This window comes from Nasonia vitripennis, assembly GCF_009193385.2.
Source record: "Nasonia vitripennis strain AsymCx chromosome 4 unlocalized genomic scaffold, Nvit_psr_1.1 chr4_random0003, whole genome shotgun sequence".
Classification (NCBI taxonomy): Eukaryota; Metazoa; Arthropoda; class Insecta; order Hymenoptera; family Pteromalidae; genus Nasonia; species Nasonia vitripennis.
The window spans coordinates 2,131,194-2,158,951 of record NW_022279638.1 but is presented as its reverse complement, the minus strand read 5'-3'; the positions used below and the strand labels follow the sequence as shown (position 1 = coordinate 2,158,951).

The 27,758-nt window shown below is 37.9% G+C and overlaps 1 protein-coding gene across 16 annotated transcripts in view; it reads right to left on the bottom strand.

The window, feature by feature from the left end:
- Window positions 1-27,758, bottom strand: part of LOC100119218 (disks large 1 tumor suppressor protein) — a 1,703,670-nt gene that overhangs the window by 524,892 nt on the left and 1,151,020 nt on the right. For all 16 annotated transcript variants that reach the window (XR_004227336.2, XR_004227337.1, XR_004227338.1 and 13 more), the window contains one exon: window positions 3,915-4,017. Coding sequence is in view for 13 of the 16 variants with exons in the window: in XM_031928125.2 (XP_031783985.1) it covers window positions 3,915-4,017 (103 nt within the window). In the remaining 3 variants the exon portion in view is untranslated. The remainder of the gene's footprint in view (window positions 1-3,914; window positions 4,018-27,758) is intronic.

The window sequence follows — 27,758 nt, the reverse complement described above, 5'->3', positions numbered from 1 at the left end:
AATCAAGTTTACTTGTAAGTTAACATTAATAATAATTTAACCGAAATCAATAATTAATACCAGCGAATAATATATTATGACTTGATAATATTAGATAAACGAAAAATAATAGATTTAGAAATCTAATTACTGCATAAACTAAATTTCATAAAGATACATAACCGCAAATTCTGACATCCAGAAAAATTCTTAAAATGATTTTTACTATACAGGGTGTTTCATTTTAATCCGACCACGACAAAAAACCATGGAAAAACAAATTTTAACGAAAAATGACCTTAACAAAAGTTGAAGGGGGTAAAGGGGGCCATCTAATGACACAAACACCTATGACCTTGAACTCCATTTTCAAGGTCATTTGAGGGTAATTGTGATTTTTTTAAATAGGAACCTCTATTTTAGACCTTGGAATCGGATAGAGCGGAAAAAATTACGTCGCAAAGGATATTTTAAGTTTGCTTTGGTGACCTTGAGAAGGTCAAATCAAAGTCAAATAACAAAAACTCTGCTAAACAGCTGTTTGTCTGATTTTATTTTACTGATGTCGAAAGATGACCTTGACAAAAGTTAAAGGGAGCAAAAGGGGCCATCTAATGACACCAACACCTTTGACCTTGAATTCGATTTTCAAGGTCATTTGAAGGTCATTGTATTTTTTTAACGGGAACCCCTATTTTTCACCTCGGAATACGGAGCAGCGGAAAAAATTACGTCGGAAATGACATTTTAAGTTTGCCTTAGTGACCTTGAGGAGGTCAATTTAAGGTCAAATAAGAAGTATCAGCCTAAGATTGTTTTCCTTTCAATTTTTTCGTAGAATTATCATTTTGTTATTGTAATAAACATTGAGAGAATAATTGACTTAAAATGTGATTATGCTTTGCTGACTTCAAAGCCATTTTGTAAGGTAAAAAGTGCAAAAATGCAATATCAAATGTTATGTGGAGTCCATATTTATATCCTAACTTTAGTGTTGCCCAGGAACAACGACGTGGACGTAATAGGATTGTGTTCCCTTTGGGGTGCTTGATTAGAGTGAGTCTCCTTGCCTCTCACTTTTATTATGTACAGATTTGAATGTAGGTGCCCAAAGACACCACCATTTTTTTGGATTCTATTCAGTTCTTGGGATGTTTTCGTAAGCGAATTTTTATCCTATCTTTAGCGTTACTCAGCTCAACAAGGGCAACTAGCACGGGTTAGAGAACGTCGTAATTACAACGAAGATGATCTTCGTGTAATGGTCGTTTTAGCAATGGTTCATTTGAATCCCCACATTAGTACCCGTGAAATTCAAAGGCAAAGTGGTATACCTATGGCTACTGCTTGGAGAATACTGAGAAGTCAACGTTATCATCCATATCATATTACTTTGACTCAGGATCTCACACCTGCTGATATAAGGTTAAGGCTACAGTTTTGCCAATGGGCACAACAAATGATTGCTAATGATCGTCACTTTTTTCAATACGTAATGTTTTCTGATGAAGCAAAATTCAAAAACAATGGAGAGCTTAACCGACACAACTGTCATTATTGGTCGAATGTTAATCCGCATTGGTACAGGCAGATAGAAACCAAAATCGTTGGAGACTTGATGTTTGGTGTGGAATTGTTAACGGATACCTTGTAGGCCCATACTTTTTCGATGAAAATGTAAATGGCCATAATTTTTTACAGTTCCTGAGAGAACGTCTTCCAGTATTTCTTGAAGAAGTAGATTTATACACAAGAGCAAGAATGTGGATTCAATTAGATGGAGCTCCTGCGCACTATGCTCGAATAGTTAGACAATATCTTAATCAAAATTACCGTGACAGGTGGATTGGACGCACTGGACGTGGAGATTTGGGTGTTCGATGGCCACCGAGATCTCCAGATATGACATCACCCGATTTCTATTTGTGGGGGTATTTGAAAGATGTTGTTTATGAACATGAAATTACAACAAAGGAAGATATGATCCACAGAATTCAAACCGCTTGTGAAAACATCCCAAGAGCTGTATTACTCAGAACAGTAGAACATTTTCAGCAGCGAATTGAATTGTGTATCCAACAAAATGGTGGTGTCTTTGAGCACCTGCGTTGAATTTTGAGCAAAAGTGAGAGGCAAGGGGACTCACTCTAATTAAGCACCCCGAAAAGTGAGAGGCAAGGGGACTCACTCTAATCAAGCACCCCGAAAAGTGAGAGGCAAGGGGACTCACTCTAATCAAGCACCCCAAAGGGAACACAATCCTATTACGTCCACGTCATTGTTCCTGGGTAACGCTAAAGTTAGGATATAAATATGGACTTCACATAACATTTGATATTACATTTTTGCACTTTTGACCTTACAAAATGGCTTTGAAGTCAGCAAAGCATAATCACATTTTAAGTCAATTATTCTCTTAATGTTTATTACAATAACAAAATGATAATTCTACGAAAAAATTGAAAGGAAAACAATCTTAGGCTGATACTTCTTATTTGACCTTAAATTGACCTCCTCAAGGTCACTAAGGCAAACTTAAAATGTCATTTCTGACGTAATTTTTTCCGCTGCTCCGTATTCCGAGGTCAAAAATTGGGGTTCCCGTTAAAAAAATACAATGACCTCTAAATGACCTTGAAAATCGAATTCAAGGTCAAAGGTGTTGGTGTCATTAGATGGCCCCTTTTGCTCCCTTTAACTTTTGTCAAGGTCATCTTTCGACATCAGTAAAATAAAATCAGACAAACAGCTGTTTAGCAGAGTTTTTGTTATTTGACTTTGAATTGACCTTCTCAAGGTCACCAAAGCAAACTTAAGATATCCTTTGCGACGTAATTTTTTCCGCTCTATCCGATTCCAAGGTCTAAAATAGAGGTTCCTATTTAAAAAAATCACAATTACCTTCAAATGACCTTGAAAATGGAGTTCAAGGTCATAGGTGTTTGTGTCATTAGATGGCCCCCTTTACCCCCTTCAACTTTTGTTAAGGTCATTTTTCGTTAAAATTAGTTTTTCCATGGTTTTCTGTCGTGGTCGGATTAAAATGAAACACCCTGTATAATGTAGCAATTTTTAATACACGTCTAACAATTTTGTCCGAGGATGTTAGAAAAAAAAAATTATTATAAAATATCTCATAAAGCAAGTATGTCCCGCCATTACTACCCTCAAGATTATAGTAATTTTTATTTAAGTTATTTTAATTTTTATATCATTTTTCTCAGTGTAATAAAAATAGAACAAGAAACAAATTTTCCGAGCTATATGGTACAAAAACGCATGCCGTGGTCGGCCATTTTGGATCGGCTATTTTTAATTTGTGTTCTTAAATTATTGTTCGTCTAGATTATAATTTTTATCCTGTTGAATTCACGTTTGATATTCGTTTCGATCTAGGTGGAATCAAGGTTGATATCAAGGTTCATATCAAGGTTCAATCAAGGTAGTATCAACCTTGATATTTTTGACAGAAAAGACATTGCATTTACTCAGAAAAGACATTGCACTTCGGTCAAAATCATCACGGCTTTACGCAAATTTCTTTGAGTGATCGGGCACTCAAGTGTTGAACAAAAAACTAACCATATGCACTTATATCCAAAATGTGATTGATTCGATGCAGTATTGTATCAAAATAATATATAAAAATAAATTGTAAAAATGTATAAATGTAAAAATAAATTTTAAATTGTATAATTGTAAAAATTAAGTTGTATATTTTCCCAATAACACACTATAAAAAAGTAGTCTGCTCCAATAGTGATGTTTTGTTCTTTAATAGCAATCTTATCAATATAAAAAAATTCCTAGTTAGTAAATAGCCTAGTTATTTTTTTTCTTTACCCGTCCTTCGGTGCCACAGGCCCCGACTCCAGCAGCGATAACGTACCCTTATTTCTCATTTAGCTCTGACAATGTAAGAAAACGGTACTTACGTTCTTGATCAAAATAATCATCGGACTTATCATCTTTGTTTTTCATAAATGGAAATTTACGGCTAAAAGAGTAATTTTTCTTTCTTTTATCAGTGTTTGATTGCTAAAAATAAAAAAATATATTTAAAACACATGAATGTAGAAATATTGGTATAAATATAGCTATTCACTAAACTTATGCAAGCACTTTAATTAAAATAGCATATGAAAAGAAGCTTTTTTTGACCAGTAGCTTTTTGCCGGTAGCCTGTATATTCCAGAATGGATAGAGGTGGACAAAGCACAGAGCACAAACAATTTTACTTTAAACCTAGACTATCTATTCTTATAATAATAATATGCATGTGAGCCTGCACGTACAAGTGCGTGCAAACATTTCCTACATATTGACCTACATATAAATCGGTAAATATCCTTGCATGTGGCTTTGCAAGTAGAACTGCATTGTAACCTACACATGTATATGCATACAGTGCTGCTTAAAAAAAGTCAGCATGCGATTATGCATGTTAATCTACATTAGGATCTGCATATGACTATGCATGAAATCGTGCATAAAACTGCTAAAGAAAACACGATTACAATATTATTGTACTGACTGACCAGTATGCAGTTGTGATGATTTATCTTTCCCCAAGAGACTGGATAGTCAGTCGGTTCCAGGATCTGGATAGGGAAAAGGAGCAAAAAAAGAGTCTGTTTTTATATTCTTAACAATAACAAAATACAATTTCCTAGTTAAACAATAGCATTTGGAATCAGTTGTTAAATCCCGGCTGAAACAGAAATCAATTATGCGTCTCGTTAAAAATACTTCGCCTTTACAAGTAGAATTGTTTAAACTAACGCGGTTAACAATTGACAAGAATATATACGCGATTTCGTTACAATAATGATTCGGTGGACGCGGCTGCTGTGTATCGGTTCGGTGGCGGTATGACGGGTCGGTGGCGGATTTTGAGGTAAGGAATTCATCCGATCCGAATGTGTCGTGTAACAACGATTCCGACCGCTCTGTGTGCGCGCAGGAATGGCCGGGATAGTGTCACGGTATTTTAAGGTTATCCCTCGGATTTGTGGGGTCGTGAACGCAAGGCTTCACAAATCTTCGTAGCTCGTCTCGTTCTTCTCTTTATCCCGTGTGCACACAGAGATTTTATTTACGTGTGCGAGACTCGTGTCTCGTCACACAGTTTTATTTTACTTTGCTACATACTGACTTGCATGCAAATTTGCATGAACATTTAAACAAATTAAACTCTTGGCTACTCGCCAGTACCTTCAGCAGACTACTCTACAGTACCATTCAGCAGGATTCTCTGCAGACCACTTTGCAGCTGTTCCAGTATCATTTATAACTGCCTTAAGGGGATGTGGAAACTGAAAACACTGTTTTTCTGTTTTATATAACTTTTTGAATAAAGCTTGCAATAAAAAACCAAGACCAGAGCACCATAGTATTGAGTTTAGTGAATCATTCTACGGAAACAAAATACCAATCGGACTTTTGGTTTTTGTAAAAGATGTGAAATACGAGCGGGTGTTTACGCGTGTTTATGTGATTACAGAGCCAACCTCAAACACCAATTTTACTTATTAACTTTTTTTAATTTAAAATTTCATCAATATAATAAGCAGAGCGCCATAGGTTTGAGATAAGTGAATCATTTAACCGAAAGAAAATGTCAATACAGCTTTTAGTTTTTTTTTTGGCCTTTGAAATACTAAATACCCCGTGGCGGATTTGCGAAGCTGTATCTCCCACCTCCCCTTAAAACAGGGACCAAACTAAGCAAGCCGTACGCAATCGTAGAATCCTGGTTGAAGTTGATGAATACGTCTATCCACCGTGCCCAAATATTTAGACTACTCGTGACGAGAGCTGCGAATGAAGTGTCTGTCCGTTAGAATTTTCCGCCGAGCTGGGCCCTGCTCTTCCCCCTCTACAGGGTCGTTTCTCCCTCCTTGTCCTGCTTGGAGGACTGCGCGGGGGTGGTCGTAGCTTCGTGCTAAGAATCTCGTTGCTTGACCCCCCCTCTCGCTCTCTAGTCAACGCCGCCCTCCCTACGATCTCCGGACACCACCGGAGCAACGGCACGCCATCTTCGAACTCGCGCCCTATCGCGACGCCATCAGGTGACCTACATTTGACACCGGGAGCCTTTGCTCCCTCGTGAGGTCTAAAGCCTCGCCGGACTCCCGAGCATTAGGCGGACCTGCATTGGGCACCAGGAGCTTAGCTCCCTCGTGAGGTCAACAAGCCTCGTGGAGTTGCCGACGAGCTGTTCGGCGCCGCATCCGCGAGTCCATCGGCTTGCATCCGTGCTATGTGAGAGGGCGCGCTCCGGGGAGAACAGGCTCCTACCTCAGCATTCAATTCTGCGGGCCGACTTATTCATGCATACATCCATTCACACACGCATAGCTCACACATCCTACGCTTACAGAATTTGCGTAGGTCCTATTCGCTGGCGCGCTACACGTAACATACCTCGTGTAGCACGCAAATCTAACATGCAAACCCGCACATTGCATATCGCACTTTTGAGCCGCTATGCCCATCGCCATTTTCGGGGAAGCAAGTTTCTGGAAAGACGCTTCGATCTGTTAATACCGTCGTCGTGCGTTGCCGCATGTTCGCATCGAGCGATTTTATTAGCTATCGTCCGAGCGGTCCCGACCAAAAAATCCCAGCGCTGTTTGCGTCGTTTACGCACCGTGCTTTCCGAGCAGCTTTTCTTTCGGGACGCGCTTTATGACCGGTCCCTTTTCAATTGCGGGCCTCTGGGTTTTCCCCGGCCCGGACCTTCCATACGGCCGGCCATTAACGCGCCTCGCCCCGTCGGACAGCCACGCTTAGCGTTACACGCCTCGATCGCCGTGTAGCGCTTGGCCCTCATAAAGGCCCCCTTTTTAATCCGGAACATCTTGGCCCTCATAAAAGCCCCTTTTTAATCCGAAAGATCTTGGCCCTCATAAAAGCCCGTTTTTAACCCGGAATAGTAATCATATTTTCTTTAGCAGTTTTATGCAAGATTTCATGTATGGTCATATGTTTTAAAATTAATACGTCTATAGGCTCGCAAGGTACACTTTAACTGGAGATGGAATTGGCAAACAGTGACCTTTGCAGAAGCGCGACAGACCGATTATGACGAAAGCAGTGGCAGCTTTCTTCCCCCACCACCTCGCTGTCTTCAATATGCATAGCGTGCTTGCAGCAGTCGCAGCTCACACAGCCGGGAACAGCTCTCTCTCCTTACATCAATCAAAATTAAGTGAAAGACCCTAACCCTTTAAATTTAGATTTTCAGACGTCAGAAATAGGTAAGATATGTTCTGATTACTGCGTTTAACAAGATAGCCAAATATGTGTCATGTCGGCGATTTACATATCAAAATCACTAAATCAAATAATTATAAAAATTTATCAAAAAAATCACCATATTAATTTATTCATATAGATTACTTCGTTGGGCCTAAAAAAGACTCATTTGAATTTGCGTAGAAAAATAATTTATTTCAGTTTTGCTGCGAAAAATATTATATATATTTCGAACTCTTGCGTCAAAGACTATATAATATAAATGATTACAATACAGGGTGATTATAAGAACAATATAACATTTTGGTACAACCGTGATCAGCGTGAAAAACTGAGTCTAGGGGGAATTGGTCCGAAAAATTTTCCTCCACTTTTCAATTTCCCAGTCAGAAAAAGAAAATATCCCCACCACTGTGGCAAGCAGAGAAGCGCGTGAGGGAAAGTGAGCGCGGCGGTGACGAGTGAGGGAAACCGTTGCTCAGAAGGTTGGCGACAACTGCGCAAGAAAAAGAAGAAGCGGGCGCAATTTGAACTATTTCTGCAAAAACTGATGATCGGCTTGCGCCGAAAACTAATGTTCCATGAACAAAATCTTAGCAATTTAAGAAAAACTAGGAGGTGCGTAGTCCAACGCAGATCGAAACGTAACCTATTTACAGGTTATCTAGCTCTTGCATTTTAATTTCAAATGAGTTTGTGCTTCGACGCACAGTCCAAACTTGGTCGGTACAGCTGATTACATGCTATCGAGAGCTAGGCGCGAAAAAATTTCAAACAAGAGACCGTTTTTATAGCACAGAACCTACTTCCTCTTGTTTACATTGCGCAAGCGGTGATTAGAAATATTTTGTGTGTACGGCTGTCCAAGTCTCTAAGCCCGGTTTTACTTTTTTTAGCTAAAAAGAACGTAGGTCTGAAGCCCCGTAGAGGTAGCGTAATTTTGGAGCATAGCACACGAGACAGCATGCTTCCGCTTGCCTTCACTGCAAGGGCGTAAGGTTTTAGAATGGAATAAAAAGGCATTTTAGCAAAATATCCTAATTTTGTACCAGATTTTTTCATATCACAGAATATTCCATGACCTAATTCCTTTTCCTTCATTTCCAGATTTCCTCGATGGCCTGGGCATTCTCCGATCACAGTGAATTGAAAGCAGCAAAAAACTCTATTCTGATGCCAACTTTTAAGGCTTAAGAGAGAATACTGTCAATTCAGCTAGCAGCGCCTTTTGACTCTATTAAGCTCAAGAGGATCCATGGGGTTTATGGTCGGGTATCAATAGACTAATATAAAAAAACGCACAACGCACATTTTTCCTTGTTTTCGCTGCGTGAGCCTACAATACAACTTTTATGTCCGTTGCCGTCCGAATCTCCGACTCTGTTTTTACTGTGTTTGGCTGATAGAAAGACGCTTGTGACGTTCTGTACAACCAGCGAGATTTCGACTTCTAGCGCTCAAAAGCACGCCTTTGTTCGCTTCCATTGCGTGGGCGTACAGTAAAACTTTAAAGCCTTTAAAGAGTATACTAAAACTTATATGTCTGCTCCAGGTAAGATGACGTTTTCCCGGCGGCAATTGACTCAACGGCGAAGTGCCGCGTTTCGTTTACGCGTTCGCAGCTACTATGCCTTACAGCATCAAAAAAATATGCAGTAGAGGGACCCTGGTTGTTTTCCGGAAAAGTTCACTAGCTTAAATGACGATATTGCAGCAGCGAACGGCGCTAAGGCGACGTGGCGCGTTGCACACACGCATACGCAGCTACTCTACCTTACAGCATCGAAAAATCTGCGGTAAATGGGCCCTAATGATTCCTCGGAAAAGTTCACCAGCTTCAATGACGTTTTCATGGCGGCGATCGTCTCCACGGCGTTGTGGCGCATTCCGCTTACGCGTAAGCAGCTACTCTGCCTTACAGCATCGGAAAATCTGCGGCGAAGCGACCCTGTCTGCTTCAGAAACCCCGAAACTTAGCGGCTACTTCGAGAACTCTGTTATCGTATGAGCTTAGAAAACTTCTTCTCTTAGGTAAATCTTCTAACTCAAACTTTTTTTTCTATAATTTATTGCGGTAGTCTTTTTTAATTTTAAATATCTATTTTCGACTGTAGTAATAGAATAAAGGAAGGAACGCGCTTAAGTCGGGCGATTTTTATCGCTTGATGAGACAGTGTTTTTGAAGCACAGTTAAAGAATATTTAAAAATCTAGAAGCTGAAATACGTTGTATAAAATAAATAGTATATTACGATACGAGTGCATGAAAAAGGTGATTTTCACACGGAACAAAAAAAAGCGAGTACGTGTGATGATCACCTACGCGCACGAGTATCGTGTTGTGCGAATCTTCGTTCTTAGCAGATGAGCGTGCGAGAAATTCAGAGTTTCGCACACGCTGTGCATGAAATTCAGAATTTAGCGCACTATTGTGAAAATCAGTCATTTCGCGCACGCTACGCAGCTAGGAGAAATCGGATTTCGCACACAGAGTGTCAAAAAATATTTTAAAATATCTGTATTCCACGTATAGGTAAAAAGATAATCAAAGTTTTATAATGAGCCTATTGTTCATCAGATGACTTAATTTGTAAAGAATAAGGAAAATCGAAATTTATGCATCACCTTAAAGATTTTAAATCCTTTGCATTTATCAGGAACATCCAAATTTTTAGCACTCTTGTTGGCCTTATATTGATTTCTCAAATAGCTTTTAGTAAGCGTCAGGGCGTTCTTTGGTGGCATGGATTTCCAAGCTTTCGATGCTACTTGATTAATAAAATCTGTCGAAAAGTAACCATCCTCTACCATCACATTCTTCCTCATATAAGCTCAATTTTGAAAATATTTCTTTTTCGTATACGTCTAATAAAAATAACGCTTTATTCCTGTTTTTGCATTCACTGAAAAAATCATTATTGCATTTATAAATAAGGTCTCGATAATATATTTTTATTGCTGATAACCAAAATGACATAAGTCTACTGTTCGCGAAAATCGATATAACTGTAAATTTCATTCCTTCAAAAAGGCCGTTTAGTGTAAAAATGTCGGGAGTTATTGAAAAGTTGCTTCAAGGCTAGGATATACCCAATAAATATGTCCATGAGTGCGGTTTTCAGACTTTATATCGCGCTCTTTCTCGTTTATACCTATCTTACATTTAAATCTGAACATTGAAACCTTATTTTTCAAAAACACGAAAAGTAGACTTATATCTTTTTGCCTGTCAGCCACAGACTTGAACAAGGCACCTTAAATAATGTAAAGGAAAACTTTATTTTAAAATACATACTCTACATGGATTTTGATTTCCTCCTGATACAAACTGCAAAAGTTTCTCAGTTGTTGAATTTCCTCACGCGTTGGCTCGGTTGTGAACACAGGCTTGAAAATAATTTTTTAAAAATCAGACGACAAAAACTGTTCATCAAAATTATCAGACTCAAACAAGACAGTAATAAAACTTGTATATTTATGATGACTATCAAGTAGACGGTGAAATACAGATGTACTGGACATGATAAATTCTAGATATTTTCGAAATTTATAAGCTTCTGTTACTATTTAAGAATACAAACGTTAAGAATTAACGTACTAGTTCAACAGACAACGACAACGACATATAGTTTGTTTGATGTTGCTGTAACTTAATAGCGTTAAGCCGAAAACAATGCACTGCTATTTTGTTGGAAAAAAGTCTTATAGCACTGCGTGGCTCAAATCCGCTCTTGAGACACGTTTATTAGTGGCGTAAGTAGTCCTTTCTGGCACCGTGCTTATCACCCTCGCTACGCTCGTGTGCAAGCTCGGGTACTAACCTTACGGTGCCAGAAAAAACTGCTAATACCACGGCTAAGCTTGTCTTGACGGATGTAAGGCAGGCTAAAACTCGCAGTAATAAAACTCTAGTCCCTCGTATAAAAGAATGATTGCGATTATATCGAAATAATTGAATTCACGCGTTCCTTGTTTGCCGTTCGTTCGTATTTGAATCATATTATTTTATAATTAAAATATTTTTTTAAATCCTAATTAGCTTGCTCCTTCCTTTTGAGATAAGTATATTTATTACATATAAAGTGATTTATTTTTTTTTTCTCAAGTGGAAATTATAGGGATTATAGAATTTTGATAAATATCCAAACTTGACTCTTGCACCAAAGCGGGATTCCTATGAACATATTTAAAAAATTGAGTTTATTTTTCTGGGAAATATAAATACTCTATTTTGTTATATTGGGCCCAATGCCCAAATTGATACCTTCATGGAATTTAGAGCACACCATGTAACATAAGAATCTTTGTCCGAAAAGATTTTTTTCCTGGTTAAAAATTATAACGACTTAAAGTGGTTTCATTCGCAACTTTTCACTTGGTATTCAAGAAGCATTTTCCCGCTCACAAACAGCTTGAGTGGAACCGCTTGAGTGGAGACGAGCTTGCAAACACTAACTTATTTTTGAAAAAGTGTTGAGTTTTCGTTTTTTTTAAAATGTGGGCTCTGTAATTTTAGAGCGGACGCGTGAAAGTTCAGTAACTTGGACCATATCTTCTTTTTAGCGAACGTTATTGCAGACACAAAAGCTTTTTACAATAAAAGATCGAAGTACCACAGGCTTCGGTATTTCAGAGCAAATGCGTTCAAGCTCGTCCAATCTGACTTTGATTTCCTTTGTGTAGGTAGCTACAGTGACTCGGAGGTAGGCGAGCTTGCAAATACAAGCTTATTTTTTATTGAGAATTTAAAAACTACGGGCTCCATATTCACGGAGCAGACACGTTCCAAATCCATTCTTCGCGATTCTTCGTTTCGCCCTAAAACGGGCTTGTATTTCGATCGGTGAGGCGGTGCGAGCCCCGCGTGCGACGTGCTACTGGAAAAAGCGCATTAGATAGAGAGAACGTTACTATGACTGCTCCAATATATTCTTGGAGCAGACGCGTTCCCATTCAAGTAACAAAACTACAATTTTCGCCATAAATACAACTACAGCTATTTGAGAGGAGGCGAGCTTGCAAACACAAGGTTGTATTTTGATATAAAATTATAGCGGGTATTTTTTTTCAAAGCGCACATTCGTAAAAGTTTTAGCACCTAGACTCACAATTGCTGCCTTGAATACAGCTGCAGTGACTTGAGAGGAGGCGAGCTTGCAAATAAAAGTTTCCTTTGATTAGAACCGCGAGCTCCATATTTTTGTATCACAAGCGATCAAGAGATGCGCTTAAGGACACAAGCTTTTTTCTTTATGAAATAAGCGAAATACTGCGCACTTTTCAATTTTAGAGCAGGCACTTTAATATTCATGCAGAATTACTATATTTACCACTTGCAACTAGCGGCGGCCGTTAATGCGGAGACGGTCTCGAAAACAGTAGCTTGTTTTTTTTTTAGGCAAGTTCTATGATATTTACCTCCATAGAGGTGTAGTTTGAAGTTTAAACTTTCGAAAAATTCCGGTATTATCTGCTATATCTTATTATCATATGTATAAAAGATCGTCTTATCAAGAAAAACTTCGCTTTATTTTATAGTGGAGGATGATGCTGTAGCACGTTTGGCCTTTAATTTTATCATCGAGCAACTCGAAGCTGGTGAGAATTTCTTGAACCGAACATTATGGACAGATAAAGCTGCATATGGACGTACGGGGCTCTTTAACAGTCATAATGAGCATTATTCGGCTCATGAAAATCCACATTTAGATAGGAACGGTAAACTACTCATTTTCATAATATTATGTATAAATCAGTAGGCTAGTTTGTGAAAAGTTAACCCTGCACGAGTATGCATGCACATAAATGCACATACACCTTCATATATACACTCGCGCGTAGATGCACAAACTAACCTGCACACACGCACAAACAAACTCTCACATAGACTTTTCTCCCAAGAACCTCCCGTATGTTTATGTGATTGAACATATGCATGAGTATTTATAAATCGTTCATTTAACTTTGCAGTTTGTTTCCAAAATAGATTTCCATTAATATATGGGCAGATCTTATTGGAAAACGATTGATCGAACCTTGGCGGATCCCAGAGAAAATCAATGGAGAAAATTATTTACAATTACTGAAAGAAGATCTTCCGGAACTTCTGGATAGTGTGCTTACTCGTCATCAACAAGACAACTTGATCTTCCAACACGACGGAGCCCCTGCTCACTTTTCCCTTGATGTTCGCGCCCATTTGAATCAAGTATATCCAGGTCAGTGGATTAATCGTAGTGGTCCGAAACCGTGACCAGATCGTTCTCCAGACATGAACGCTCTAGATTACTATTTCTGGGGCAATTCAAAAGAGAATGAGTACCATAACAATGCACCAGATACAGAAGAAAAACTAGCAAACAGGATACAGGAGCACGCTGACAGTGTACCACCCGAAATGATTAGAAAACAACGCACGATATTTGCGGCGAGCTCAATGCTGCCGGCAAGTACAAAAAGGAAATTTTAAACAGTTGTAAAGACATAACATGAAAAACTAATTATTTGTACGCCTCTGCTCCTAATACAAAGAAACCACTGTTTTTCAAAATGCCAAAAAAAGAATAAGCTTGTGTTTGCAAGCTCGCTGTTTTCCAAATCATTGCAGCTCTATTCATAGCATAATTAAGTGTCAGGTTACAAGAAATTTGACGATTCTGAGCTTTCAAGAGAACCCGCAGACTTTTCATTCAAAATCCAGCTTTTGTTTGCAAGCTCGCTCCCTTTCACAAAGTTGCAGATATATTCGAGACAAAAATTATATCGTCTTTCGACAATATCGTCATTTAAGCTGGTAAACTCTTCCGGAAAACAAGCAGGGTCCTTCTGCCGCAGATTTTCCGATGCTGTAAGTCAGAGTAGCTGCATATGCGTAAGCGGAATATGCCACGACGCCCAGGAGACGATCGCCGCCGCGAAAATGTCATTGAAGCTGGTGAACTTTTTCGAGGAAGCTCGAGGGCCCCCCCGCCGTAGATTTTCCGATGCTGTTAGACAGAGTAGCTACGTACACGTGTGCGCAACGCGCCACGACGCTTTGGCGCCGTTTGCCACTGCAATATTGTCATTTAAGCTAGTGAACTTTTTCGGAAAACGAACAGGGTCCCTCCGCCATAGATTTTCCGATGCTGTAAGGCAGAGTAGCTGCGTACGCGTGGGCACAACCCATATAGACCCCAATCTTTCAGCAATATAATATTGTTAAAAGATTATAAAACCTTGCTAAGCTTTTGGAGCAATATCGCTGTGGACAGCTAAGTCCGTTTTATTATTGCAAGTTCGCCTGGTCTGGGCCGGCTCGTCTACTGCACCCAATATCGTTAGAACATTGTCTTAAGGTTGCATAACTAGATTCAGCAATATTGCACAAAGTCATAATAATCTTGATTTGACTATTGGACAACATTACTACCAGATTAAACAATATTGTATAAGTATTTAAACATTTTCGCATAAGTATAAACATTTTTTTTTTACAAATGCAAAATTATTTTAGATAATATAACAATATTTATTAAATATCGTACTATCTAGTGAGAATGTTGTATAATAGTCGAATTAACATTATAATGCCTCTATGCAATGTTGACAAATTTTGTATTGCAACCTTGAGACAATATTCTGACGATATTGGGTGCTGTAGACAGGCCGGCCCAGACCAGGCGAACTTACAACGGTAGAACGGACATAGCGGCCCACAGAAATATTGCTCTAAAAGCTTAGCAAGGTTTTGTAATCTTTCAACAATATTATTAAATCCAGCGAATCTGTGCAATATTGATGAAAGATTGGGGTCTATATGGGAATGCACCACTTTGCCGTTGAGTCAATTGCCGCCGGGAAAACGTCATCTTAGCCGGAGCAGACACATAAGTTTTAGTATACTCTTTAAAGGCTTTTAAGTTCTACTGTACGCCCACGCAATAAAAGCGAGCAAAGGCGTGCTTTCAAACGCTAGAAGTCGAAATCTCGCTGGCTATACAGAACGTCACAAGCGTCTTTCTATCAGCCGAACACAGTAAAAAGAGAGTCGGAGACTCGGACGGCAACGGACATAAAAGTTGTACCGTAGGCTCACGCAGCGAAAACTAGAGAATATTTGCTGTTGTGCGTTTATTTTTTATATCAGTCTATTGATACACAACCGTAAACTCGGGTACTCTTGAGCTTTATAGAGTCAAAAGGCGCTGCTAGCTGAATTGGCAGTATTCGTTCTTAATGATTAGGAAATGCAAATAATAAATGACAAGCTTCTGATTTCTATAATTTCTACGTAAAGCACAATAAGTTTCTTAGTAATAAACAGATACTGAGTAATAACAACTGCTACTTTCTTAGACATTTATTTATATAAAATTTTCTTCATAGAAAGCCTTAAAAGTTAGCATCAGAATAGAGTTTTTTGCTGCTTTCAATTCACTGTGATTGGAGAATGCCCAGGCCATCGAGGAAATCTGGAAAGGAAGGAAAAGGAATTAGGTCATGGAATATTCTGTGATATGAAAAAGTCTGGTATAAAATTAGGATATTTTGCTAAAATTCCTTTTTATTCCATTCTAAAACCTTACGCCCTTGCAGTGAAGGCAAGCGGAAGTATGCTGTCTCGTATGCTATACTCCAAAATTACGCTTCCTCTACGGAGCTTTATACCTACGTTCTTTTTAGCTAAAAAAAGTAAAACCGGGCGTAGAGACTTGGACAGCCGCAGACACAAAACATTTCTAATCACCGCTCACGCAATGGAAATAAGAGAAAGCACGTTCTGTGCTATAAAACAGTCTTACATTTAAAATTTTTTCACGTCTAGCTCTCAATAGCTCGTAATCAGCTGTACTGACCAAGTTCAGGCTGTGCGTCGAAGCACAGACTCATTTGAAATTAAAATGCAAGAGCTAGATAACCTGTAAATAGGTTACGTTTCGATCTACGTTGGGCTACGCACCTCCTAGCTTTTTCAAATTGCAAAGATTTTGCTCATGGAACATTAGTTTTCGGCGCAAGCCGATCATCAGTTTCTGCGGAAATAGTTTTAATCGGGTCCGTTTCCCCTTCTTCTCGCGCAGCTGTCGCCAACCTTCTGATCAATGGTTTCCCTCACGCGCTTTTTTGCCTGGCGCAGTGGTAGGGAGGATTTTATTTTTCTGACTGGGAAATTGAAAGTGGAGGAAAATTTTTTGGACCTAGAATTTCCCTAGACTCAGCTTTTCACGCTGATCACGGTGGTACCAAAATGTTGTATTGTTTTAGAATCACCCTGTATAATAAGACTATATAATATATATATATATATATATATATATATATATATATATATATATATATACTTTTGCAGTCCCGCTGCAAAGACCAGTATCTATTGCATTTTAGCGTCAAAAACTAGTATACATTTGAATTCACCTCAGACAGCAAAACAATTCAACATTTTTAAATATTCTAAAAATTATGCAAAGTCCACACTACAGGAAACCTGTCGATATGTTCCAGAACCTCTAAATAGCTTAAATTTATCTATCGAGTTTTGCAATATATTGGATAGAGTGTTGGTTATAAAAGTAGGGAGTAAGATGACAAAAAGGATAGATGATCATAGTTTCCGTTATAGCTAAATTATTTATAACAATGAGATAATATACAAAAATGCAGAGAATAGTTTCTAAAAATTAAAAAAACGTCTATAAAATAAAAACTAGATAACAAAATTAAAAGTATTCCGAATTTAGAATCATACTCACATCTCAAAACACGTGATTTAAACTCCAAAAACCTCAGACTAGTGGAACGAAGGTACCAAAATAAGAACTCCACAAGAGCATGCGGTCTTTAAAATAAAGGATGATATGCTAATAACCAAGGTCGATATCATAGAAATATTACAGAGTGAGTTTCATAGCAGTGAAACATCTACTATTATAATAAAGTGCTTAATGTACCTGTGTGCCGTGGAGCCATTCACATCTTTTCTCAATAACTTAAAGTAGATAGACTATAGGCATACCAAAATATAGGCATACCAAAACACTTCCTCTCCTCTCAAACTGTTTTGGTACCCGATGAAGGAGTGGGATAGTTTCCCTCTCTCACGCATACTAAAACATTCCCTCTCCTCTCAGAGTGTTTTAATACCTGGTGAAAGAGAGGGAATAGTTCTCCCCACTCTCCTTTATGTTTTGGAATGTCTATAGCGTTCTCTTACATGTTCTAGTACCCGAGATGAAAAGAGTGGGATATGTTTCCCTTTCTCATGTGTTTTAGTAACCAATGAGAGAAAGAGTGGGATGGTTTCCCACCACTTTCAATTCCCTTCCCTATACAAGTCTGAATTTGTAGATTTTTCACCGCCTACAAAGAAAAGCTATTGGCTACTTTTTTTTTAGTGGAAGGGGCAGCCTTTTTTTCAGAGATACACACGATCTGATAGGGCCTTTTTTCTCGCTCGGATGGATGTGAAATCGAAAAGGGCCTGCAGCGAGCTCGGAGATGTACACGATCTAATGGGCCTTATGAACACCCTAATGGCTTGGACCTTGTTTTTTATGTACACAAGCCATTACGACGTCCGGCGTCTAGAAATTTTCTCAAAGGTATACGGGATGATAAAGAAAATGCATTTGGCTGAACTGATAAGTAGATGGAGCGATAAAAATTGTACACCTGCGCGCTTGAGTTTAAAAATGTGTACACAGGCCAATATAGGGTCTGACTTTCTCGTTCGGATGGATGTGAAATCGAAAAGGGCCTGCAGCGAGCTCGGAGATGTACACGATCTAATGGGCCTTATGAGCACCCTAATGGCTTGGACCTTATTTTTTATGTACACTAGCCATTACGGCGTCTAGAAATTTTCTCAAAGGTATACGGGATGATAAAGCAAATGCGTTTGGCCGAACTGATAAGTAGATGGAGCGTAAAAAAATTGTACACCTGCGCGCTTGAGTCTAAAAATGTGTACACAAGCCATTACGGAGTCTGCGCCCAGAGATTCAATCACAAGCCTATAGGAAGGGTCTTAGAAATTTTCTCGGTCAAGAAAAGGTCGTGGATTAGTCGAAGAGTGTTTCTGCGCGTTTATGAATATAAGCAGTGTACATTTTTTTTTTAGCGGGGGTGTGCACAAACTGCCGCGTTTTGAGAATTAGGGAGGAAAAATTTTCACCAATCAGAGGATTTTTCAAGAAGGTTGTGGAAAGAGGAACTCAACCAATCGGAGAACTTTTCCAGGAGAGTTGTAGAATTAGGGAGGAAAAATTTCACCAATCAGAGGATTTTTGTAGGAGAGTCATAGAAAGAGCAAGCTAAAATTTGGGTATAAATAGTCCCAGTGCTAACTGCAGTCAGTTCAGTCATCGATTTTTCAATTTCACAAGTTTGAAGAAAGATCAAGATGGCAACGAAGAAGTCGAGATCCAGAAGAAGTAGTATTCGAGTCGCCCAGGAGTGCATACGTTGGCTAGTGTCCAACGCACCGACTCTATTGACTATGCTGGAGTACGTCTCCTGGTCGATGGAGGTAATGGAAAGGTGTAAGTATAATTTTTTTTGTATATTAATGCGCAAAAAATTATTTATTTCTGCTTTTAATTTGATTTTTTTCTCTGCGTTACAGTGCCGCCACTGCCGTCTAATGCTAATTTGCAGAAGTTATACAGCAAATCGCAAAGCTCTTCAGCGGAGAACGCTAAGGCGAGCTCACGGCATCCTGGCCGTTCGTCGACAGTTGACGATGTCAATCCTCGACGATCCCAGGCGGCTGAGGAGCATCGAAGATCCCCGGCGGCATCAGAACATTCGCAGCCCCGACGATCCTCGGCTGCGGCAGAACCTTCGCAGCGCCGACGATCCCCGGAGGCAGCAGAACCGTCGCAGTCTCGACGATCCCCGGTGGATGAACCTTCGCAGCCCCAACGATCCTCAGCTGTGGCAGAACCTTCGCAGCGCCGACGATCCCCGGAGGCAGCAGAACCGTCGCAGTCTCGACGATCCCCGGTGGATGAACCTTCGCAGCCCCAACGATCCTCAGCTGTGGCAGAACATTCGCAGCGCCGACGATCCCCGACTGCAGCAGAACCGTCGCAGTCCCGACGATCCCCGTCAGTACTGGGATCTCAGCCCCGAGGAAACCGGTCTCGATCATACAGTTCGAGCCGTTCGAGCAGTTCGAGCAGTTCCAGTTCGAGCGGAACGCCATCGGTTATAAGCATACATGATCTTGGGCCGATTTCCAAGCGGAAATTAAATGGTAAATAATATTATTTTTTTCTTAAAATATTGATTTATCTATTAAAAATAAAAAATAACAATATTAATTCTTTTTTACAGAAGACAAAGGCGGGAATGAGCAGAAGAAAAGGGCATCTGGTGAGATGTCTCCAAAAGCAGGAACATCGAGGATGGACCTGGGTAAGAAAAAATTATTTAAATATTAAATTAAGGACAGACAGCACTGCTGATAAAAACGTAAAAAATAGCAACACTCAACATGAGCAGCAGCAACAACAACAGCGGCTGCAACAACAGCAGCAGCAACAACAGCAGCAGCAACAACAGCAGCAGCAGCACCAACAGCAACATTGACAACAACATCAACGCAATCTACCAAGAATTGTAGATGACGAAATTATTGTAGATCCAATCGATGTATCAAAAATTTTTAATGATTGTAAAAAAAGAAAATAAATTAAAAAAAAAAATTGTTGACTTATTTCAATGCCTTTTCTCATCCCAAGGAATTTTTTTAAAAAATGCAAATTATCAATGCAAATGTTTTTTTAGTTCATTTTAAATAATTAAGAATTTTTAAGATTATTTTATTTAATAGATTTGTTTTTTAGTACACTGACCAGAATAAATAGTTTTGAATATCGCGCAGAAATATGGCGGCGAACAATGTACATGCGATCACATCATAACCTTTCAGCGTCAGCCTAGATGACCGTTATCTGACGTCATTTTTTCCGCGCGATGTTTAAAACTATTTGTTTCCGACACTGTACAAGCAATACATTTTTAAATCATCATAACATAAGAATTTTTTCATTTTTTTAAAGATTATTTTATTTAGTGCAAGCAAGTACATTTTAAATAATTATAATCTATCTCGTCATGACTAACAATTCCGGCAATATAATTCAATAGCCAAGCTCATATCGAAAGGACGTTGTGGACAGCACACGCAGGTGATCGTCGTATGCAAAGATCGTGGTTGTAGCAAAAGTAATGTTTATTACTTTTTATATTCTCAAGTGATGAACATCCGAGATCTTCAACATTTGAGATTAAACTGAAAATAGTGGAAAATTATTTAGTAAATTCGTAAGTATTTATACTTTCAAAGTATAAATTAATACAACATTAAAATTAAAACATTAAGTCGATGGTAAGGAATATCACCAGAATTCCATTCGATTCCATGGTAACTTTTTTCTAACCAGTGTATCATGCATTTTTCTTCCTCTGTTAGATCTTCCCAAGGCATTGGTGACTTAAAGAGATATACAGTTGGAAAAGCAGTTTTTTTCAAGTTAAGAAAACTGATTTCCTTAAAAATAAAAGTATCCACGGCAATTCTTTGAAACCCTTGAATGTCCACAATATAAACGTTTTCTTCTGGACATTGCAGCATGTTATTTTTGAACATTGTTTCGTATTCACACGTTGTAGTCATCTTGTAGAGTTAGTTCAGTAAGAAGTAAGTATTTAAAATGAACAGATTGATTCTCATACGCTCAATATATAAGGAGAAACTCCGTTTATGTTTTTTACAATTGGTCGCTCAAAAAAAGTACAGGCCTGATTGGTCTAAAAATAGAAAATTCATCCCTTCTCCTCGTCATGACTTACTCCTCAGCTTTTCAATGTCGAAGATGACCACTTCTCATTGGAGCAAAGATAAAAAATCCATCCCTTTCCAAGAAAATATCCCTTCTCCTTGTAAAACTTCCTATTCATTGGTAGTTTCTAAAATTTTCCTCCTTTTCTTTCGTGGTCTCGTCTATATATAGCAAGAAATTTTACTGTGAGGAGCAGATTTCGTCTACAACAGTACACAAAACTAGTTCTTTATACAATTCTGTTTTGTGAGTGTTAAGTGAAAAAGTAAATATGGGTTCATTTCAACTTTTTGAACGCCTTGTTGAAGTAGTGCGTGATACTTTGCGAAATATACATGAAATGAGCAATAATGATATTCATTATTGGCTGGACATGTGCAATTCCACAATAAAGGAATTGAACGAAAAAATCGATAAAGCTAATCTTGCAAGAGGAGAAATGCAGAAATATCAAACTTGTATGACACATCTTTCATGTGTGCAAGTTCAACTCCAACAACATCTTCAGCAAGGAGGTGGTCTATAATCGGAAGAAACTGAAGCTAGAGTTGAGTGGCGAGATGTAGAATCAGCGTTTCAAAATCGAATTAGAACAGGTGTAGTTGTAAACATAAAGCATGTAGACATTCTAAGTTTTTTTAACGATGCACAAAAGCTCTTCAAGGTTAAAGTAGAAGATTGCTTGAAGGAATATAACGCTGTAAAAATAAATTCTGACTTTATTGCAGAATTTTCTATGCAAAAAAATGGTGAGGAAACGACAGACATTAAATATTTTACAAGTGAAAGAGTTACAGCATTCATGTCAACGAATTTGGAAGAATGGTTCAAGGATCATATCAAAGAACCAGGAGAAAGATTCTGGCTGGACCCTGACGAGTATTATCAGTTTGTTTATCAATATTAAAACATATTCTCCAATCAAGGGGAGTTCCTTCATTCCACTTCCAAAGTTTATAGAAAAGAAAAAGACATGTGTTAATGTTCGTAATAATGATAATCATTGTTTCAAGTATGCTATACTTTCAGCATTGCATCCTAGTGAAACTAATCCCAATAGAGTTAATCAATATCGTTTGTACGAGAACGAGCTGAACTTGGGTGATATAGAATTTTCAGTGAAACTCAAAGATGTTCCGAAATTCGAAAAATTAAATGATATTTAAATAAATGTATACATATTAAAAAAGTACAATGCAAAGTTCGAAGTATCGCCATGCCATATTACAAAAGAAAAGAAAGAAAAACATGTTAATCTACTCCTCATTCAAGATTTTTACATAGATGAAAATGAAGAAAATAATCATGATGATGGCGGAAGCTTGCCTAAATACCACTACGTTTGGATTAAATATCTGTCTCGACTTTTAAGCACTCAATTAAGTAAATCTCATGTAAAATCATACCACTGCGAAAGGTGTTTACAAATATTTTACTGTGAAGAAAGGTTGGAAATGCACGAAAATGATTGCAAAAATTTAAATAAATATCGAATTAATTTGCCCGACTTTAAGAATAACATTCTTAAATTTGAAGATTACAATAAAAGTGAAAAAGTTCCTTTTGTTATTTATGCAGATTTTGAATGTTTGTTAAAGCCTACTGAAAATGAAAATGCTTTTCAGCTTCATGAAGCATATAGCATAGGCTATTATATAAAGTGCAGCTTCGATGACAGTTTATCTGTTTATAAATCATACAAATGGTTTGTTCGAGAACTAAAAGGAATTAGTGAAAAGATTGATCTACTCTACAAAAATCAAAAACCAATAAGACTTACAGATCTAGAAGAATTATCTTTTCGGACGTCATCTGTTTGCCATATATGCCGAAAGCCTATCAAAAGTGAAGAACTCGCAGTACGAGACCATTGTCATCTAACAGGACGGTACGTTAGTTTTTAATGTATACAAATATTTAACTTAAATGCTATACAACATGTAAGACTTTTTTTTCTATTTAGTTTCAGAGGTGCAGCTCACAATTCATGCAATTTAAATTACAAGGATTCGAGGTTTGTGCCGGTTATCTTTCATAACCTCAATTATGACACACACTTCATTTTGAAAGAGATTGCTACTTCTACAATAATGAATGGACGAGTATCTCTGATACCTCCCAACAAAGAAAAATATATTTCATTTACGAAGTATATAGATGACTGTGACATCAGTTTTAGATTTATAGATTCATGGCGTTTTTTATCATCATCGTTGGAAAAGCTTGCATCATATTTGGAAACCGTGCCGATAGCAGTAAATGAGTTTAAAAATGATGGATTTACAGATGAACAAATCAATCTTCATAGACGAAAAGGTATATTTCCATATGATTTTGTAGATGGATTGGACAAGTTGATGACTACAAAACTGCCAGAGAAGAATGAGTTTTACAATAAACTAACAGATTCTCATGTTATTGACGAAGACTATCACCATGCTGTTACAATATGGAATATGTTTAGTATAAAAACTTTGGGTGAATATTCAGATTTGTACTTGAAAACAGATGTTTTATTATTAGCTGACGTCTTCGAAAGTTTTCGAGAGACATCTCTGAAAGTGTATAGTTTATGTCCTGTACACTTTTACACAACTCCAGATCTCACATTTTCAGCAGCTCTAAAAATGACAAAAGTGGAATTGGAGCTTCTTACATATATAGATATGCTGATGATTATTGAAGACATTCTTATATTTTGATATTAATAATCTTTATGGATGGACTATGGTGCAGTATTTACCAGTGGGAAAATTCAAATGGATCGAATATGAAACGAATTCAAATTTTTTCAATGCACCACCAGACTCTGATACAGGCTACTTTGCTGAAGTAGATTTAGAGTATCCTGAAGAAACACATGATGATCATCAAGATTTGCCTTTTTGTGTAGAGCATCGTACACTCCCTGGCTCAAAGCAAAAGAAACTGTTGACTACTTTGAACGATAAGAAAAGGTATGTCATTCATTATCTTGCGTTAAAACAGGTATTAGATAATGGACTTCGACTAAAAAAAGTGCATAGGATTCTGAGTTTTGAGCAGAAGCCTTGGCAAAAACCATATGTTGAATTTAATACAGAGAAGAGAAAGCAGGCCAAGAATGAGTTTGAAAAGCTTTTCTACAAGTTATTAATTAATGCAGTATATGGTAAGTGCATCGAGCGAGAACGATCTCGCGTTGATGTGCGATTAGTGAATAAATTTACAGGTCGGTATGGAGCAGAAGCACGTATAGCTCAACCAAATTTTCATAGTTGTGCTATCTTTGATGAAAATTTGGTTGCTGTACAGCTAAAGACAACAAGTATTACAATTAAAAAACCAATATACGTTGGTCTCAGCATTCTCGATTTGTCTAAAACATTGTTATACGATTTTCATTATTCATATATGAAGCGTCGACTTGGGGACAAATGTAAACTCCTTTACACCGACACAGATAGTCTAATATATGAAGTCGTTGATGTGGCTATGTATAAAATAATGAAAGAAGACTTGCACAAATTTGATACTTCTGATTAGAGAACAATCAATTTGGAATCCCGCGTGTCAATAAAAAAGTGCCTGGATTAATGAAAGATGAATGCTGTGGCAAGATTATGACGGAATTTATTGGATTACGTAGCAAAATGTATAGTATTTTGATAGATGGATCTGAGACTGTGAAAAAAGCCAAAGGCATAAAATCGAGTGTTGTGAAGAAAACAATCACGTTCGAAGATTATCGAAAATGTCTTGAAGAACAAATTATTGTTAAACGTGAGCAGTGCAACATTCGCTCTAAATTTCATGTAGTGCATACTGAAAAACAGAATAAAAGAGCACTAAGTCCGCATGATGATAAAAGATACTTATTACCTCATAGCACAGACACTTTGCCTTGGGGTCATTACCGAATTATTGAGGAACAGATGGCGCTGGCTGTAATTCAAATGGAGGGGGATGAAAAAATGGCTGATACAAGAGAAGAAAGAGTGGGGGAGAAGGGGTATGAAGCGACCAATACTGAAGAAGAAAGCGAGAGAGCAATGCAGGGGGGGGGGACGAAGTGACCAATGAAAACAGTGCAGCACGAGTGGGGGTGACACTTTATGCCGATACAGGTGAATAAATCATTATCGAATACGATGTTTGTGAGGAGCTAATGCACGAATGGAATTCATCGATGGAGGGGGCATCTTCCGATAGAAGGGATATTCTACAAGAGGCGATGGAAGGGGCAGACATCATGGTGGGGAATGGGCTATCTCAACCGACGCAGCACGGTGAAGAGCACATTCGAGCAGTCGAGCTTGAAAATTACCTGCCTTTGGAGAAGAAACCAAGACTCACTTAACATTTCCAAGTAAGTTCATAGCTGATTCTCACTATTTTTCTTCTCAAAGAAAGTATTTTCTCTAACACAAAATCTTATATTTTTACTTTTCAGAATGGATCTATCTGCACTTAACAAAATTGCTGAGCGCGAGTTCTTGCCCAAGAAGAAAGCCACGGACCTAGAAAAAGATCATGCATACATGGTGACTGCGCTCAAGGAAGTAAAGACGAGATTCGGCACGAAGATCGTGGCCGAGATCGATGACATCTTTCAAATATTTCTTCCAGAAAAGATCCCATCAGCAATCTTGAAAGATCAAGAACTTTTCAATAATCTCTCTAACACAGCAAATAAACTTAGTTTATTTATAACATATCAGGGTGGAACTTCTTTTAAGTTCACCACATGCTAAAATAATGAAATACAAAGACTGGTAATTTTTAAATACTATTTATTTATTTGTTCAAACTTGTGTGCAATTTACATGAATAAATATATTATTAAATATAATAACAATTGCTTTCTTATTTATTTGAACCTTGAATAATTCCTACAATCTCATTTTTATCTATCCAACTATTATGCTTGTCACTAAATCCTAACCATTTAACATATACGCGTTTACCACTTTTCTTTAAAACTTTTTCTACTAAATAAATTTCCGGATACATAGTTTTATGAATTTCCGTTTCATAAAAGCCGCCAAAGACGGGTTTATCATAATAATCTTTGAGATGGTAAGTTACTGGATCTGTTTTTACAACTCTCGTTATTGTGAAAATTTCCGTTGACCAGTTTGGCGTGTAACCTTTTTCAAAAACATTTTTTAACCTACTTATTCGTACTTTATCTCCTACTTTAAATTTTGGTTCTTTCACTGGCGACTTTTCATTTGGAAAACGTCTCTTGACTTCTCGCTCATTTGCCTGTGTAACATTTTCAGACTCGATTCCTGTTGTCCGATGTTTTCTCGAATTATATGCTTTGAGCAAGTTAGGTAGAATATCCAACCATTTATAGCTTCCTTGTTTGCTGAATTCTCTCCACATTGCATTTGTTAACGTTCTATTGAATCGTTCGCATATACTTGCATGAAGATTACTATGTGAAGAGTATAAGTGTATATTGTGCTTCTTCATAAGTTTTTGAAAAATTGAATTGTAAAATTCTTTTTCTTGGTCAGTTTGTAGATTCTTCGGTACTCGTCCTTCTTTCAGTATTGACTTCATAGCTGTAGTAATATTATTACCACTCTTTGACTTGACTGGCATGGCCCATGCATACTTTGAAAATATATCTATGACAGTGAGTAAGTAATGAAAACCTTTGTTTTCTTTAGAATATGGTATCATTTCTACAAGATCAGCTTGCCAAGTCTCGTCTATTCCACGTATGTCATATTTTCTTCTCTTGTATCGCCGACGTGCTGGCTTGTGCAGCTCTTCAGCTACTCTATGACATTCCATCTTCCTTTACAGTAGATGAAAATCCATCTGGAAATTCGTCTATACGAACTTTTAATTGTTTATTCACTTCTTCGAAGATATAATCAACACCAGGGTAATTGCCAAGAATTGTACTATAAAGATAACGCAATTTTGCATTCACTTCCAATTGATGTTTTTCAACTTGCTGCTTGTATTCTTCTATAACTTCACCAATTCCAGCAATTTTAGCAGCCATATAATTTATTTCAGTTTGTAGAATAACTTTCAGTGAATGCAATGTGATTGCATCGTTTGGATGATTGGGCGGTCCTAGGTTGCAAAGTCGCTTGTGTTCTAGTTCAAAATCACCGTCCAGTGTAAAATTGAAACCAATGCCTGGAGGACCACGACTCACTTGCGAGCCCTCAAGTTTTCTTATAAACACATCGAGACTCATGGTAGTACTGATGCAAAGAAGAAAGTTGCGTATCAATATATATGCCCAGCTTCACGTAATTCCTCAATAATCGACTGGATTTCATTGTTGTGATTATTATTTCCAGCTGATCGTTCGGCAATCAATAGTCGAAGTCTCTCAGTAAGCTCGTTTGGATCATCCCAGTAGACGAGATCAATGGAAGAATTTTTCTTAGCTATTTTATATTTAGGTATGAGTCCTCCTCCGCTGCTACTGTTCTTTTTACGTGGAGTGCTGCGGAACATTGGTGCTAAAATATTCTTATATTTAATACTTCTCGACATTCGTATAGATTCATCTTTGCTGAATTTTTTCCGATGAGCATTTGTTGCTTCCAGAATCTTGCGATAATTTGCACGATCTGATGAGCTCAGAAGAAGATCATCCGGATATTTTTTAAATAGCAATTCCATCAGTCCACTCGTTTTAGGATAACTTTCATTTCTGACTTTGACATATTTATCATCA